Source organism: Sorex fumeus, unplaced genomic scaffold (genome assembly GCF_029834395.1).
Source record: "Sorex fumeus unplaced genomic scaffold, SorFum_2.1 ptg000003l, whole genome shotgun sequence".
NCBI lineage: Eukaryota > Metazoa > Chordata > Mammalia > Eulipotyphla > Soricidae > Sorex > Sorex fumeus.
In genome coordinates this window covers 11,597,770-11,616,748 of record NW_026606060.1, presented here as the reverse complement: position 1 = coordinate 11,616,748, position 18,979 = coordinate 11,597,770, and the positions used below count along the sequence as shown (strand labels likewise).

The following is an 18,979-nucleotide window of genomic DNA, read 5'->3' as shown; positions in this document are numbered from 1 at the left end:
AACTGCAAGCAAACGTCCAAGCTGGTAAAGTAGTGCAGAGAAGCGATGAAGGAAGACCGGAAAGAGAGGAGAGCAGCAGTGATGGTAGTTACAGCAGAAGCTAGGGAAAGCATTTGGAACGCCCACCTGTCCTTCGCCAACTACAAGACCAAGATGACTGCCCTCCTACATACTGATAGATCTATTAAATCTTCCAGGAGGGCATTGGAGAATACTATCCATTACTTCTACTCTGATCTCTTCGATAGCCACGTCTACCTGCCCACATACCAAATTCCACAGGACGGATATGTCGTTCCCAACATTCTCCCTTCCGAAATCTGATACACCATTTTACTGGTGAAGAAGCGAACAGCACCCGGCCCAGACAAGGTCAGACACGAACACCTAAAGAACCTGCCATCAGTACTCAATCAATACACTGGCTTGGCTCTTCACATGCTACCTGTCTGAAAATGGAAGGTTCTGTCCCAGCGGAAAATCAGCAGGACCATACTACTGTACAAGAAGGGAGACATCCACGACATTGGCAACTATCACCCCATCTGCCTGATATCTGTCATCTACAACCTGTTCACTTGAGTCATCCTGAATACGATTGGCAGAACACTACATAAAGGACAACTGTGCGAGCAAGCCGGGTTCTGCAAAGGATTCAGCATGATCAAACATATCCACACAATAACCAAGCTCATTAAGGTTTCTCGGGAGTTCAAAATGCCACTTTGTCTAACTTTCATTGATTTAAAGAGTGCCTTTGATTTTGTGGAGACAGAAGCAGTCATCGAAGCCCTAGCCAAACATGGTGTTCAAACACAATACATCAGGATCCTCCATGAGCTGTATTATGGATTAACTACCAGGATCTCACCATTCTACAAGGAACTGATCATCCATGTTAAGGAGAGTTTCAGCAGGGTGATACCATCTCACCAAAACTCTTCAGTGCCACCCTCAAGAACATCATGTGATGACTAGAATGGGAAGGAATGGGAGTGAAGACAGATGGTCGGCAACTAAACCACCTCTACTCTGCTGTTGACATCGTTCTAATAAAACCAAACTTTAGCCAAGTGGCACAAATGTTGGTCGACTTCAACCATGAGTGTGGAAGTGTCAGACTTCAGATGAATCTCACGAAGGCAATGTTTATGAAAAACGGTCTCATTCCTGTTGTTCCATTTGCTTTCAATGGAACAACCATCTCTGAGTGCAACAGTTATGTGTACCTAGGTCGAGAAGTCAACATGACAAATGACCTGGCATCTGAGTTGTGCAGGAGGAAGAGAGCAGCTTGGAACACCTTCAAAAGCATTGAAAAATAGCTAAGACAATGAAAAACCTCCGGCTCTGAGCACATCTCTTCGATTCCACTGTTTTTCCTACATTAACCTATTCCTCAGATACCTGAGCCCTAAGAAAACAGGATGAGAATGCTATTCGAGTCTCCCAAATAGGAACTGAAAGAGCTATGCTTGGAGTATCATGCTTCGGTCAAATGAGAGAAAGAATCCGTAGTCTGACCTCCGCCACTGGTGAGGAATCAGGGACATTGTCTTTTTTGCCAAGGCTTCGAAAATCAGATGGGCTGCATACGTAATGTGATTTGGAAATGACTGCTGAACTAGAGCCATTACCGACTGGATTCCACGGGATATCAAAAGATCACATGACTTCCCACCTACAAGATGGTCAGACTTCTTCATCAAGATCCTGAACTATCAATTTGTGGCTCTTTGTATTCCTAGAATGAGTAAACACCATTGGGCTACACTAGCATGTGACAGGGACAAATGGAGACATTACTGGCGCCTACTCCCACAAATCGATGATTAATGGGATGTCAAGTGATCAGATGATTGAATGATCAGCATTTTACTTTTTCATGAAAATTTTCAAACACATGGAGAACTTGAATAATTTGTAAACACATCTATCATATAGATTCTATAATTGTTAACATATTCCTATATATGTTTTGTGTGTGCAGAAATATTTATTAATAGTTTTTTATTGATAATCTCTGTGGAGAAGCATTAATAGGGATTTTCAGACATTATGAATCTTGTGGTACCCAGTCCCTAAAATGATTCTCACCTAATATTCTTACTCTGTGTAGTCTCTTCCACTTTATATATAAGAGTTGGTCTGTCTGATATATAAAATAAAACATATCAGAAGGAATAGTGTGTGATTGTAATGCTAGATTGAAAAAGGCACTAAACCTTCCTCTTTGTAATCTTTCTTGAAAAATTCATGCTGGAGAAGCCAGCAATCATGTCCTGAGCATCCTATAGAGAAATGCACATGATGAGGAATTGAGGTCTCCTGCCAACTGCCATATAAGTGGCCTTGTAAGAAGGTCCTCCAATGTTTATCAAGCATTCAAGTGGACACAGCTTCTCCTATTATCTTGATTATAACTTCCTGAGAGAATATGAGCTCGGGCCTCCTCACCTACGAAAACTGTAAGATAAATATCTGTTGCCTTAAAGCACTGCATTTTGAGGTAATTTGTTACAGAGAAAAATGTAGGTATTAGAGCAGCAATTCATCAATGAACTCTCTATCATGGGAGAACTAACTAGGAAAGAAAGTAGAATTCAATATTTGTACTTGTATTTCCATTTTTAGGTTAATCTTACAATGAAATGCACAAATCTTAAGTAAGCTAGTTATTGAGCTTCAATTAACATGTACACTGAGTACCCTAAATCCCTGTCTTTCATTAAGCTCAAATGTTCCTTAATTGTTATTCCTAGTCAATTTCTGCTCCACCCCTGAGATATCCTTTATTCTGATTTTTCATCAGATTAGTTTTAGAAAATTAATACAAATTGAATATTAAATCTGTACATTTTTCACAAACAACTTCAATTCAGTGCATTGTTTGTAGGAATTGTTCACTGATTATGTTTATTAACAGATTGTTGTGTTCGCTCTTGCTGTTGCTGCTGTAGAGCATTTTCCTACAATAGTCATTTTTACATCACTTTTAGGGGGGAGTGGAGGTTTGGAACATACCTAGTGGTGCTAAGGGCTCACTCCTGGCAGGACTTGGCATATTAGGATGGAACTCAGGTTCACCTTGTGCAAGGCGAATGCCTTCTCTGGGGTACTATCTGACCCCAACAGATCAGAGCCTTTAAATCTCTTAACCTATTGATAGAAAATTGGGTTGTTTCCATTTTGGGGTTACACTGAAGGAAATTGTTATAGACTATCTTGTACCACCTTTTTTCAAAAATATGTTTTTCTTCTCAATTCAAAGATTTTGGAGTAGAATAACTGTCATATGACTTTTATAGGTTAAGATTATAAGAAACTAACAGATGTTCCAGCAACCAATTTGCATTCACTTAATAATGTAGAAAGTTCTGGTTGTGCCACATTCTAACTCATTCTCAACATTTGATATTCTAACTTTGTGAAATTTCAACCATCATGATTACTATATAATGCTTTTTTTGTGTTTCCTCTATTTTTTGGATCAAACTTACTCAGAGGAATTATTTTTTTTTGGATTGTAGGATAATGTCTCATTTCTCCAATTCACATTAAATTATTCATATGTGGATTTTTAATTGGTTTTGATTTATTTTTAAACTTTGCATGCCCTCATCTGAATCAAAAATTATCTATTCAGTTCTCTTGCTTACTTTCAATGTATGTTTTTTTTAAGAATATTGTTTTAAACAAAATTCCAGAAACCAAGCACATATTTACATAAAGTCCCTCTAGACCACCTCTCTTCCTTGAACAAAAAGCCAAATTTGCTGAATTATCCAGATAAACACATAAAGTATGCACATGAATCTCCTTTAGAAATCTTTACTCTGAGATAGATGTCAACCTTCTTTATCTCAAGATCCACTATTTGGAAAACACATGTGTTCAGACTTTCATGAAAGATTATTTCTTAATTTTGTTTTGTTTTTCTCCTTAACTCTTATTTAAATTAAAGTTTTGAATTACATGGTACCCAAATTATAACACTGTAGCACTGTCATCATGTAGTTCATGATTTGCTTGAGGGACCACCAGTAATGTCTCCATTGTGAGACTTGTTACTGGTTTTGGCATATCGAATACACCACGTGGAGCTTCCCAAGCTTTGCTGTGTGGGCAGAATACTCTCATTAGCTTGCCAGGCTCTCTGAGAAGGACAGAATAATCAAACCCGAGTCGGCCACGTGCAAAGCAAACATGCTGCCCACTGTGTCATCGCTCCAGCCCAAATTATATAGAGATCAAACTTCTTGCTTCTCTTCTTCACTACATCACTCCACATACTCAGACTGTACTCAGATGATTTTTTTAAAGAATACTTTTTTCTGCCCTTGGGACTTTTTTTTCTATGAGGATTTGATCTTAATATTTGGCAAAATTTTCTCCACAATTTTGATATTTTTTTTCTCTCTTAATTGTCCCTGGTAAAGTAATGAGAAACTTAGAGGAATCCCTAGATAGGATTTTCCCATGTGCTTTAATTCTTTTTTTTAACACTTCATGATTGTATGGATTTTGGTGGTGAGAGATATAATCCTTCTTATTTTAATTTCCAGATTTCTTAGCTGATAGATTGAAGATCATCAGGCACACGTTATATTTCTTTGAACTGTATGTCAGTATCTAATTTTTATAAATAATAGAATTTCTTTTGAACATATGTGGTGGCAAATCATTTGCCATTACCTTCCCCAGGACATACCCTTTCTGGGAAAAATGTGGAGCTGCGAAGAAGCCACAGTGTCTGCCAACTCCTCATATGGAAAAATGAACACATTCTCAGCAGCTCTTGATGGCCAGATTTCCTGCAAGATGTAGTGTATAATATGAGCTGTTGTACTCTGAAATCAAAATGGGGGCAAAGTGGAGTAATTTGTGTGAGTTTAGGTAAGAAAATAGGTGAAAAGGGGAGGCTCAGGAAAGACAGAGGGGGACAATTGTTAGCAGGAAGAACTTAGAGACTAGATTGGTTATGTTGGAAGCTTGTCACAAGTGATGATGGGGAGAGGGCAGTTAGGACAGAGAAGGGACCACTATGATAATGACAGTTGGAAACGATCACTCTGAACAAGAACTGAAAATAGGTAAAAGGACAAACTTGATATGCTTTTAGTACCTTTTTTGTAAACCATAATGCCCAAATGAAAGAGAGGGAGAGCGAGGGAGAGAGAGAGAGACAGAGACAGAGAGCAGGGACAGAGACAGAGACATAGAGAGAAGTGTCTGTCCTAGAGGCAGGCTGGGGGGCAGGCAGGAGGGAACCTGGGGACATTGGTAGTGGGAAATGTACACTGGTGAGGGGATGGGTAGTGGAACATTGTATCGTTGAAACCCAATCATAAGCAACTTTGTAACTTTGTATGTCATGGTGATTCGATTAAAATAAATAAATAAATAAATAAATAAATAAATAAGAAAGATTTCCAGAGTTGGAGGGAAAGCCGGCTGGGGGATATGTTGGTTGTGATGAAAGAGTCTAGGCTAAGCGCTGGCAACAGGGTTGCTGTTGTCTTGTGCTTTTCCAATCTAATTGCTGGCTTCTTCTGGAAAACATCTCTTTCTCTGAGCCCAATTTAGACTTCCGTTCTACATTTGCCTCCACAGCCAAGCTTCCTTGTCAGTGAAAGGACCTGTGCATCTCTGTGCAGAAGTCCATCACATCCCTACCTACATCAGATGCAACTGTATCCCTGAGGGAAGCTATTGGAAAACGGTTTTTTCCAAAAACTCACTGCTGGATGATGCAGCCGGAAGTGAGAACAAAAAAAAATTCAGATATTAACATCAGGCATAATATCTGGCAACACTTCTTTCACTCTCCATTTATCCCCTTTTGACTGACATTTGTAAAGTGTTTTAACCCATGTATGTTTGACAACCACATGAAACTGGTACTGTTTTCTGCAGTAATGAGACCTCCTTTGAAGGTGTAAGTACAAGTTGCTCATTGATAGGCAAAGAAAGTGCCATGCCACTTCAGAGAAATAAAGTCACTTCTCATTACACACTGAACACGGCAACACATTTCTTTACTGCGCATTATCAAACTCTAGTTCTGAAGGTCACCCTGAAGTTGTAACTATAAAGTGACTGACATCAAAGGGACTATATGTATGTCTAGAGAAAAGCATTCTATCCCTGCTTCTGTCCAGCTTTCAGAAGGTATTGAAATTGCCTGTCAGCAGAAGAATTGGACTTTACCATGACAGAGAGAGTGGGGAGATTAGGGTAGGATTAGGGGAAAGAAAGAATAGAGGGAGAGGAAGAGAAAGAGGGAGTGGGAGAGGGAGAGACAGATAGAAGAGAGAAACCATTTTGGCCAGTATTTACTTTGTTCTATGGTCAGGTAAAGTATCTGCAATGTAACTATAATAAATGCATTGAAGAGTAGCAAATATCGGATGATTTTATGATGACAAAACAGTATTTCTTAAAAAACAGCCAAATTTTATAATCTGAAAACAGTCACCATTTACAAGTCAGTATGTGTTCTTATTAAATTAGAATACTGGATAATGTAAACACTTTTTATCACTTTTATTTAAACAGATACACTTTTTTGTTTCTTTAAGTGGGCTTCAACAGAATTTTGATGTAAAAGTAATATAAAGTTATTTAAATTATTGGTGTGCATAATTGGTTGCTTAGTTACTACCACCCCCAAATTTTTACACATATAGGAATATCTTTTTCTACAATGTTCATTACTCAGATAATATTTTAAACTTTACTATCATTGCAGTAATAATGTACATTTTGCTTTATATTTTTTTTTTGCTTTTGGGGTCACTACCTGGCGATGCATAGGGGATACTCCTGACATTGCACTCAGTAATTACTCCTGGCAGTGCTCGGGAGATCATATGGGATGCTGGGAACTGAACCCAGGTCGGCCTCATGCAAGGCAAGTGTCCTACCCACTGTACTATTGTTCCAGCCCCTGCTGTATAATTTTTAGTCTTATGAGTAGTTGCTCCAGCCGATAGCACAGTGGTAGGGCGTTTGCAACTGGCCTGGCTGAGCCGGGTTCGATTCCTCCACCCCTCTCAGAGAGCCTGGCAAGCTATTGAGAGTATCTTGCCCGCATGGCAAAGCCTGGCAAGCTCCCCATGACGTATTCAATATGCCGAACACAGTAACAAGTCTCATGATGGAGACATTACTGGGCCCGCTCAAGCAAATCAATGAATAACGGGAGGACAGTGCTTCTTCAGTACAGTAGTAAGATAAATATTTTTATGTTTTCTCTCTAAATTAAAAAAAATGCATTATCTTTTTATATTGAATGTTTCTATAATTTTGTTAAAAGGTAAAGGTAAAGGCCCTCCCGTTGATCGTCGATTTGCTCGAGCGGGCCCAGTAACGTCTCCATTGGAGACTTTGTTGTTACTGTGTCTGGCATATCGGATACTCTCGGTAGCTTGCCGGGCTCTCCGAGAGGGGCAGAGGAATCGAACTCAGGTCGGCCATGTTGGCTGCGTGTAAGGTGAACGCCCTACCCGCTGTGCTATCGCTAAAATTGGAACGATTTTGTTATTCCTTTATAAATAACCTCTACCTTGTAGGAATTCTTTTTTCAGATTATCTTTAATTTCTGTGTTCTTCATTTGGAGAAAATATTTTGTGTTTTAAAATACATTAGCAATTTTAAAATGGTTTTCTTTTTCTGATCAGTTGGACATTTATTCCTGACAATAATTTATATTCATCTGCATTTTCTACCAGTTTCTTTATATTTTCCTTTTGTAATTTAACTACATAATTCATTCTGAAATTAATTTTAGTAGAATGAGGTAAAGAACTTGGTGTTTTATTGTTGTTGATTATAAACTTATTTACATCTGACTAAATATCAGTAGATTTTAACTCAATTATATTTCTATGTGAAGATTTAAGTTTATTTGTAGAAAAAATGCAAATTGAGTTTGTGGACTTCTGATCCTGCAGAAATAGCATAAGAAGGACTACATGTTCCTTGTTTCTGACATCCAAAGAAAAATAAGCAAAGTATACTTGAGAATACAATGTAGAGGAAAGATCAAAATGATAGAGACCCAGATTGAATAACAGACAATGGGAATTTTAATGTCTGTTGTTAACTGGCTGGAGTGATAGGCAGAGATAGGGCGTTTGCTTTGCGCATTGCCGACCTGAGTTTGATTCTTCCACCCCTCTCAGAGAGGCCAGCAAGCTACCAAGAGTATCATGCCCGCAGGGCAAAGCTTGCAAGCTATGGTGATATGTCAAACACAGTAACAAGTCTCACAATGGGAGATGTTACTGGTGGTACCCGCTGGAGCAAATCATGAACAACGGGAGGGCAGTGCTACAGTGTTAGTTGTTAACTGTGGATTATGTGCTGCAGAGTTTGCTTAATGTACCTGAATACATGCAAGAGAAACCATCCAAAATGAAATGCTGAGGAAAATACCATCAAAAATTACCAAATCATCAGCCATCTCGAGGTATGAGGGTGAAACTGATGCTATGACAAGCTGAAGCTAACATTAAGTCTGAGCTAAGCCTCAGCTTCTGTTTCCCCAAAGCAGGACTTGCAATTGCTGGTAAAATCCCAGTTGAGTAATTTACCAAGATAAGGAATTGGGCAGTTGGGTCTGGCCAGTCGTGAAGGGTCACTGTACCCTCCTTATAAACTGTTCCTAACCATTGCCTAATTGCAGACCACCATTGTAATATGGCCAATGCTAAAAATAGACCAGTATACAAATTGCTTCTTAACTCTGAATCCTAGATAAACTGCTTGTGATTTGGAGTCATGGTCCTTGTCAAGACTCCACTGTGTCGGATGAGATTTGGACCCTAGCTTGAGCTAGCGCTGGCTCAGGGTAGTAATAAAGTTCTTTTGCTTTTGCATTATCGTGTGTGGACTTGGTCTCTTCGCAATTGGGGATCTGGAACTTGGGCACAACAGAGGGTAACTTTGGACAGTCTAATATACAGGTAACATTGAATTTGTTCCTGAAGGAAAGAAATGAGAAGAGTTTGCAAATTAATGAGTTAAAAAAATTCTGCCTTCTTTATTGAATTGAGCTTTTAGTATATTAATCAGAGTTTATTTAATCATACTAATAGCTCCAACATCTTTGCCATATCTGATACTTTTTTTTCTGTTCAGACTGTTTTTTATTTCTTTTGTGTATGTTTTGTTTTGTGTTCTATATGTGAATGTTTATATATGAGCTTTTGGAGAGAGTATGGAAGTTTATGTCAAGATTTGGCCTTTGGAGAGAGAGAACAAAAGGGAATGCAACAGAGGCAGGAACAACAGAGGCAGGGTGGAATGGGGGGATGGAGGGTGGGAGGGATACTGGGATCCATGGTGGTGGAAAATGGGCACCGGTGGAGGGATGGGTACTTAATCATTGTATAATTGAAATCCAAGCACAAAAATTTGTAAGTCTACAACTGTACCTCTTGGTTTGTCACTAATAAAAATTTAAAAAAAAACATTGGCCTTTGTCTGAATAGATCACTAAATATTAATAATAAGCAGAACTACCCCTATTTAAGTTACAGTAATTTTAGAGTGGATTATAACTGCAAATTCTTATAGCCTATCCTTACTATGATATCTGTAGTCATTTGAGTATTTAAACTTCAGTGCATGAGACAAATCTCCTGAGTTTCTTAGATCTAAGTGATTATATTCATTGCAATTTTATTGTATTTTTAAAAATTTTATTATCTCATTTGCTCAACTATAAGACCCACTGAGTCTAATTTTGCATGATAGTGCAGTGATGGATTCTACAGCCATTTTATCAGATTTCACATCTCAGCCCTGCTACTTAATAGTTTGGAAAATTATAGTCATTTATTTTTCTGAGTTTTGTCTTCAAATGGAGGAAAAAAATTGACTTTCTTCCTGGAGTTTTTTTGATAATTAATTGAATTTGAGAATTGGGAAAGAACTCAAATGCATTACACAGAACATGGTGTTTTATTACAGAAAAAATACCGACCACATGTTACTATTAACATATAATATATATCCAATGTCCTTAATTAAGTTTGTTTCACATATTTGGTAAAATATGTTGATTTACTTGTTTAATAATTTAGTAATTCACCTATGTTTAGGTGACTAAACTATTGAATTATATTTCCAATAATAAAGCCTCATAAATCTCATACAAGCTTCTATAAACCGTTTATAATGATTGGGTAACTCCGCCTGGATTGTTGCAAGGAAGTAATAGGGATAAGCAGAGGAAGCAAAAGCCGTGTTGAGGTTTTGGGATTATTCTCAGAACATGGGGCCTCAGAACTGTTGGCCTCTTACTCAGTGTCTGAGCATTTGTCTATGTAAGTGCTTCTGGACAGGTGACATATCACAAAATATTATTTTTTTTCGATTTAACTGCCTCTACCCTTATCTTTGACCCCAAATCCTTGAGCTGACAATTATTCTGCCAATTCAGCATTTCTATTTGGATATCATATCAAAGGCATCTGAACACAATTATTTTAAGTTTCTCCTGGATATGTTTCTCATCTCTTTCAGACCTTCTCCAGCCTCATAATCACCTTGTTTCACCCACAGGTACCAACTTCCCTCCAAATTCACAATTCCTGAGTGATGAATTCTATTCAGGTTCTCCTTTCTCTTATACTCTAGATTCTCAGTTTATTACATATTCAGGTTAAATTAACTGCAAGAGGCTGGAACATAACAGATAAGGTATTTGCCTTGTATGCCTCCAACCCTGGTTTGATCCCCAGCACCACTTCTGATACTCTGAGTAGGCTCTGAGTGCTGCTGGGCGTGGCCCCAAACAACAGACAAACAAAACCTCATAAACCACCAAGTGCACATTGAACCCATTGCTTTTTTAAAAATTTTTATTAGTGAGACACCATGAGGTACAGTTGTAGACTTACAAATTGTGCTTGGGTTTCAATTTTACAATGATTAAATACCCATTCCTCCACCAGTGCCAATTTCCCACCACTAAAGATCCCAGTATTCCTCCCACCCCCATCCTCCCACCTCACTCTGCCTCTGTGACAGGGCATTGTTCTCTATTCTCTCTCTCCTTTTGGGTGTTGTGGTTTGCAAAAGAGGCATTGAGTGGCAATCATGTTTGGTCTATAGTCTACTTTCAGCATGCCTCTCCCATCCTGGAGGATCCATTGCTTTTTTAAAGTTATTATTATGCTCTTCTTTAACATGTATACTGTGAAAGGCAATTTCCTCTTGTGGACAGTGCTACAGCCTACCACTTTGTCTGTCTGCCTCTAGTCATAGTTCCTCTATAGTGCTCTCCATCTGTTGTAGAAAGATTACAGTGATTCATTGTCTCACTGATTTTGAAAAATCCCCTCATACAATCATCAACAGTTCTCTATTGCTCTCAGAGGGAAGAATAAAATACTTAATGTCATCCTTGAGACACTATGTGGTTTACCCCAGTCTGACTCTAAGACAACATTTTGTGCCTATATTTGCAACTTTCAGTGTATTTAAGTTTTGCATTTTTCTTTCTCTATCTCACTTCTGTTACAAAAGAACAATGCACCCTTTGTATAATGAAATCTCATCTTTCAGATTCCAGCTAAAATTTCTCTTCCTAAAGAGACATTGCCTGATTTTTCTGGCTATACCTCATTAATTTTAGTCTAGATTATTTGTTTTATATGTAGGCATTTTTGGCCTTGATGTATTCTTGGAATGTTTGATTGAAAATCTGAAAACATTTTTTTGTAATGTCAAAGGATACACAAGGGACATATTCACTGTTAACCACATCTTATCTGGGTATCTCTGTGACATTCTAAGTTCTCCCTGTTTAGTTGCTATTTAGTCAGGGCATCATCATCATATGCAGCCTTACCCTGGACTCTGCTACTTTCCTAGGGAGATAATTTAGCAGTAGGTCATTGAATTTTGTTGTAGGAGGCAGTGGTGTTTTCCACAGATTTTTCAGTGTGAATCATTTGCAAGAGAAGCAACGTTTCTTTCCCTAATGTTGGACAAATTTTATGTCATGACTTTATGTTTTCTCCTTTGATTTATTGTTGATGATGGTTGTTGTGTGTGTGTTTCGAATCCAGGACCTTATACATTCAAGACAAGTATTCACCTGCTTAGTTAAATCCTTGTGCTTTTATAGTCTCTACCTACCTCATCAACTATGTTCTATTACAATTAAAAAAAAATAAAAAACCTAATAAGGAAGCAGTACAGATAGAAACATGAGAGTTAAGTAAAGAAAATTAAACCATCTTGCTAGACTATGGACTTTATTTATTTAAAAATAGTCTGACTTTGATCACTAGACTCAGGGGTAAGGACCTTCACTATTTCTCATCTAGCACTCAACAGTGTTTGATATTTAAAAGACTTCTTGGAATGCATTCCATAAGTATTGCCAATGATCTAAATGGAACACCTTACAGCTTCTTTTAAACCATCCTTCCTAACAACAGGTAAATAAAACTATAAAAAGCACATATTATATCTACTGTGTATGGTTATATATAAATTAGTTTCAGTTTGTGATTTGTAGTTGCCAGGAAACACTGAGAACAGCAATTACATTTTATTAACATATTATTTAGCACTTATATATTTGTAATCAGTGGAGCAAATTGTGATTCTAATTGTGATCCTCTGATGTAAGTTACCATATAATGATAAGTAGGGTCATTTAAAAACTATAATTACTAGACACTTATGTTTAAGAACAAATCATTTGCTGTTATTTGGGAAAAAAACAAATTAGGAAATGAAATATTCAGTTTTGTCCTTTTTGACAACTAGTATATGGTGACTGACAGTTTAGTAGGAAATTCTGGCAAGACTTACCTTGTATCATGGGACATATCTGCTTGACTCAATCATCTGATGATATACTAGCATAGAGTTAATTCAATGCACATCAACAGGCAAAATTCTAAGGTTCTAGTGCATTTAATTTTTTTCTTTGAACATGGCTCATCATATTCCTCCACAATGGAAAAAAAGTACACTGAACATAGTTGCAAGAAAAATAATAAAGCTTTTCTACTCCACTGCTCTTCCTGAACTAACATATGACTCAGAGACCCAGGTCCCACGAAAACAGGATAAGAACGCTATTCAGGTCTCCCAAAGAGGAATCAAAGAGCCATGCTTGGAATATAATGATTCACCCAAGTGATAAGGTATCTGGAGTTCTGACCTCCACCAATGATCAAAAATAAGGGACACTGTCTCATTTGCCAAGGCGTTGAAAATCAGATGGACTGGACACATAACGCAATTCAGAAACGACCACTGAACCAGAGCTGTTACTGACTGGATTCCACAGGATGTCAAAAGAATGCCTGGCCACCCACCTATGAGATGGTCAGACTTCTTCATCGAGACCCTGAACAAATGGTTTAAAAATGGTTTAAGGCTCTTCATGTTCTTGGAACCAGCAAATGCCATTGGGATACACTAGCACGCAACCAGGAGGTATGAAGATGTTACTGGCACCAGCTGGAGAATTAAATATATATGTATATATATATGTATATGTATACACACATATATGTATGTGTGTGCACATGCATATATATATATATATATATATATATATATATATGCACATTCTTTCAAACAGGCACCCAGATGTTGGTTCACCTGTATACCGCAGACTTTCATACAGAATTTCCTATTGCATGATTGACAATTTCAGTTATATCTGTATGATTGGTGACCTTTAACTTTTTCAAGTTATGATTGATGGCCTTTAACTCATCTCTCTAATACCCAGAGGATTCTGAGTTGAACCTTAGGGAGTGGGTGGTTGCACAAAACATAAGGATTATTTAAATTTAGTCTTAACAGAATAATAATATTTGACAACCAGAGAGACAGTGTATATATAATTAAGAAAAAGAGAAAGAAGTTCTCAGAATTTCCAACAGAGCACAGTATTGCACAGCTGTGGGACAGAGAGGACTTAAGAATTCAAACAATAGACTTCAAGCTCATCTACCTTAGCCTATTAGCAGTACATGGTAGAAGAGCAGCAATAATCAGAGAGAGAAGTATTCGGAACAGTGATAAAAGCTCTACCCAATGAAATTCACAGAGAAAAGCACTCAGAAACTAATATACCCCAATAACTAGATCAGGAAAGGAAATGTAAACATATTCAAAATGGCAGTGGATACATCTTTAGGACAATTTCAAAAGTATAATGAATAATGATGCTTCAAAAGATATTTACAATGTCTCTTATTTATTTATTTATTGAGTAATACCTGGTGGTGTTTAGGGCTTACTCCTGGATCTAGGCTCTTATCTTACAACTTCATATGCATCTCTACCAAGGGTCTCCTAAAATTATCGTGCTAACCATTTTCTATTTATTTCTATTTTTACATATTTTAATATTTAGTTTCCTAATTTTAAGCAATGCATTACTTAGTTTTGTCTGTCTTAATGTCTCTCATAAGTGTTATTTTTCCTATATGATACAAAATATCTGTTTGAAATTTTTGAAAAAATCATCATCAAAACACTGTGGTGTTTTAAAGAAAAAAGGGGACTCGGGTTATGCAGCTAATAAGTTGAAAGGAAGACTTTTATAATTATAATTATTGTTTTTTTTTGTAGCAGGGATCCAACTTAGAGAATCCTGTATGAAGTTAGTATGCACTCTAACACCAAGCCATGTCCCTGGCCATGAACATACTTTATTTTTCTTTTTGCTATGGGTCACACCCAGTAGTGCAGGTTCAGCACCCCATGGCTGTCTACTCTTGGTGATTCTCAGTGTGTTTGATGCTGCAGAACTGAGTGCTCTATCATCTGATCATCAGGGTGGTCCAGCTAATAGTACTCAGAAGACACGATGGTCTTTACCTGGTGGGTGTGAGTCCCACAGAGTACTGGGGATTTAACTTAGGATCGTGTACATCCTAAGCTCAACTGACTGAGCAATCTTCCCGGTTAATAAAAATGATGTTTAATGTTGAGTCATTTTAATACATTTATTAGAAGTCCATTAATTTTATTCCCATTGGATAAGTACCCAAGGTATTTATTTTCCTTTAAATGGTCACGTGGTTTTATGCAGGAGTGAAATAGTTTTATTTAGAGAGTGGAGGAAGAGGAGAAAGAAAGAGGGAGAAGCATGTTTAAGATCAAACATGGCCTCTCCACAAGGGCAAGGGCTGAGATGAGGACCAAGCTCCACAGTGAAAAAAGGGCATTTTAATTAGTTAGAAGTGTTTCGGGACATTTGGTGAAATTTATTGTGTGAAGTAATAAAATAAAATTTATTGCACATGTATGATAAAATTTATTAAGGTATATACTTAGTAGTCAAAATATAGTTTAATGACTATATCTGAGTGGCATGGGACTATATTTGAGTGGAAATAATGGCTTACTTAATATGAACATATTCAACTTCATGATTAATGTCAAAATGTTTTCTAGAATGATTATAGCAATTAATATATCTAATAGCAGTGTGTGTATTTTCTTCTCCACTCATTTACTGACACGTGGGTTATTTCCATTGTAATTTTTGTCATTCTGGTGAATTTGAAGCAATTTTGCAGTGTGATTGCTATCAAAAACTATTCATTTATAAATTGGATTGAAATCTATTCATTTTTAAATTGGATTAAAATCTATTCATTTTTAAGTTACAGTTTTGTGAAATGTTTATGCCTTATTTTCCTCTCAACAGTTTTTCTGTTATGTTCATAAACTTTATGCAAGCTGTCAATTGCATCTATTTCAACTATATTATCCTGCTTTTTCACACCTGTTATAGTGATAGGAGGTGATTATGTTGATATGATAATAGAGAGTTCTTAATTTTATTCTAATTGCACTTATTATTTTTCTATATTCTTCTGCCTTTTGTATTTTAAGAAATATTTTTTATTTTTAATTTTAATATTGTCTCTCAAAGTAAAACATATTCCTATAAACTTTCATGGTTTGTAATGTAGCTAAAATTAATTTTGTATCTAGTGTCATATAGGAAACACAATTCCAAATAATAATATTATATTAATTTGATAGGTTATTTTATGTTTAGTAATCTTGAATACCCACTCTGTGTGTATACACACATGTATATATACATATATGTATATATGTGTGTAGATATATACATAGGTAGATATCCACATATATGTTACACAGAGTTGTTTATAAATGTGTGGAATTTATTTTCAAACTTTCTATACTGCATCATTGGTTCTGAACATAAAATACTCTTTTGGGCGGGGCAGGTGTATTGGGTACATGCAGTAGTGCTCAAGAGTTATTTCTGGATCTGTGCTCAGGAATTATTCTTGGCTGTGTACAGAGAACCATATGGAAAGCTAGGGCTTGAACCCTGGTCAGCTCTAGGCAAGACAAGTGCCTTCTTGCTGTATTATTACTCCAGTTCCTAAAATACACTTTTAAATTTAGGACATTTTTATGTATGAGGTGATATCTCATTTTGATTTGCCTGATAATGAAAATTTTTTTTTTCTCTTGGACTGGGCCACACCTGGTGATGCTCTGGGGTTACTCCTTGCTTTGCACTCAGAAGTTACTCCTTGCAGTATTCTGGGGATTGAACCTGAATTGGATGTGTACAAGGCAAACACTCAACCCACTGTACTATCTCTCCACAGTCTCATGAGCTCATGAGCTTATTATTTTTTTAAAATCTTTTTAACTGCCCTGCTGAACATGTTGTTTTTGGGAAGTGTCTGTTCAATTCTTCTCACGTATAGATGGTTCTGTTTGTTTTCTTGTTAACATTTTTTATTTCCTTACATATCTTAAAGGTATTTTTCTTCTTTGTTAGATGAATGGTGTATAAATATTTTTCTCCCTTTAAATAGAATGTATTTTAATTTTATTGATAATTGTTTCCCTAGGAAGAAATGTTTTACTTGGATTTAATCCCACCGGAAGATAACATGGAAGACAAAATCATCCAATAGCTTAACTTTTTTTTGAAAAATTTCATTGTTTTATTCTAAAGGACGCATCCTCTTCAGTGAGCTTTTGTGCATGGTGTGATGCAATAGTAACCTAATTTCATTCTTTTACCTGTGTCTGTGAAATTTTTCTAACAAAACTTATTGAGGAGATGTTTTATTTTCTCTATTTCATGCTTTTGGCTCCCATATGTATGAGAATTGACACACAATTCCTGAGTGTCAATTTCTATTTAAGAACCATACTTTTAAAAAATTGTATAGTTTTGTCAATAGCTGAAGTCAGGAGAGTGATGCCTTCATTCTTCTCCTTTTGTTTCATGATATCTTTGACTATGTCTTTGACTTTTGTCTGTAACTGTATATAAATTTAAATGTACTCTACTGTAGGATAACATTGCTTTGTCCTTTCTTCCTTGCCACAAGGAGTTTAGGTTTATCGGGTCACACCCATTAAAGTGCTCCTGAGTCACTCCCAGTCTTTTGTTTATCTGTAACCACTTCTCTATACAAGAAGACAATTAATATTATGCTTTTGTAACTTGGGATTTAATTGACTTAGGATATTATTTATTCCCGGGCATCTGCTTTCTCAATTTAAGCCTCAGTTTTCCTCACTTGCTAGCTCCCCCAAAAGCAGGGTCTTGATGAGGAACTGGATGGAACCAGGGCAAGCAGTAAGCTATTTGCTATCCTGGCATCGAGATGGGCCTGGCCAAATCACCACAATTCTTAACTATAAGTTAAGAGCTTGATCATGACAAATGCTGTCATGATCCAAAAGTAACAACGAGACTAGGACCCTGCTAAGGATAGGAAAGACTAATCTGGCCTGAGCACAGTCTTCTGAGATTGAGATAACCCCAGGAGAGCAATTCTATAAGCTTAATGCACCTCTTACTGTGTCCATACAAAATTATTAATATTATGAATGCTTATATATTTGTTGGACAAGGAGAGGAGAAACACACTCATGGGATTCCGCCCTTAGGTGGGTTGCCCTGCTGAAAGAGAATCTGTCCTAGAAGCAGCATGCCCTGAGGAAAAGAACTATAATCATATCGATTGTGGCCACATCTATGTGTAAGTCCAGCCCATCATGGTTTGGGGATTTAACTAGACTATAAGGGTGGGCTGGAGAAGGCAGAAGAAAGACAGGAGTGAATGGAGAGATGATTGGAATAAACTGCAACTAACATCAACCAGCCTGGCTCTCCTTTCTTCCTTCGCCTGCCTTGGCCAACAGCCGTCCCAAGCCATGCCACACACAGCGGCTCTAGAGCACTGAACATGGGTGGTGAGGTAGAGACACCCAGAGAGCTCATGAACACACAACCTTCAGTGTGCATAGATTCTTTCCCTCTACTTTATTGACAGTACCAACTAAAAATTGGTAAGGATTATATTGAATAGTGTCTTGATTAAGATGGCTATTTTAAAATGCTTCCAAATCTATAAACATCACTTGACCACTTGAGATCCCATTAATTATCAATTTGATCAAGCAGGCACCAGTAATGTCTTCATTTGTCCCTGACATGTGCTAGTGTAGCCCAAAGGTGTCTGCTCGTTCTAGGAACACTAAGAGCCTCAAACTGATCATTCAGGGTCTTGATGAAGAAGTTTGACCATCTCATAGGTGGGCGGCCATGCGATTTTTGGACATCCTGTGGAATCCAGTCGGTAATGACTCTAGTCCAGTGGTCGTCCCAAATCTCATTACGCATCCAGCCCATCTGATTTTCAATGACTTGGCAAATGAGACAGCATCGCTGATTTTTGATCATCAATGAAGTTCAGAACTTCGGATTCTTTCTGTCTTTTGATTGAAGCCTGATACTCCAAACATAGCTCTTTCAATTCCTCTTTGGGAGACCTGAATAGTTTTCTCATCCTGTTTTCATGGGGCCCAGATCTCTGAGGCATATGTTAGTGCAAAGAGAACAGTGGAATCAAAGATATGTGCCCAGATCCAGACGATCTTCGTCCTCTTAGCTATTTCTTCAACACTCTTGTA

At 37.2% G+C, this 18,979-nt stretch overlaps 1 protein-coding gene across 1 annotated transcript in view; it reads right to left on the bottom strand.

Annotated features, from left to right (window-relative positions):
* Window positions 1-8,468, bottom strand: part of LOC130028228 (lithostathine-like) — a 101,050-nt gene extending 92,582 nt beyond the window's left edge. The window contains exons 1-2 of the mRNA XM_056118960.1: window positions 8,454-8,468; window positions 4,712-4,850 (exon numbers count right to left, since the gene is read on the bottom strand). Coding sequence (XP_055974935.1) covers window positions 4,712-4,850; window positions 8,454-8,468 — 154 coding nt within the window. The remainder of the gene's footprint in view (window positions 1-4,711; window positions 4,851-8,453) is intronic.
* Between the last annotated feature and the right edge of the window lie 10,511 nt (window positions 8,469-18,979).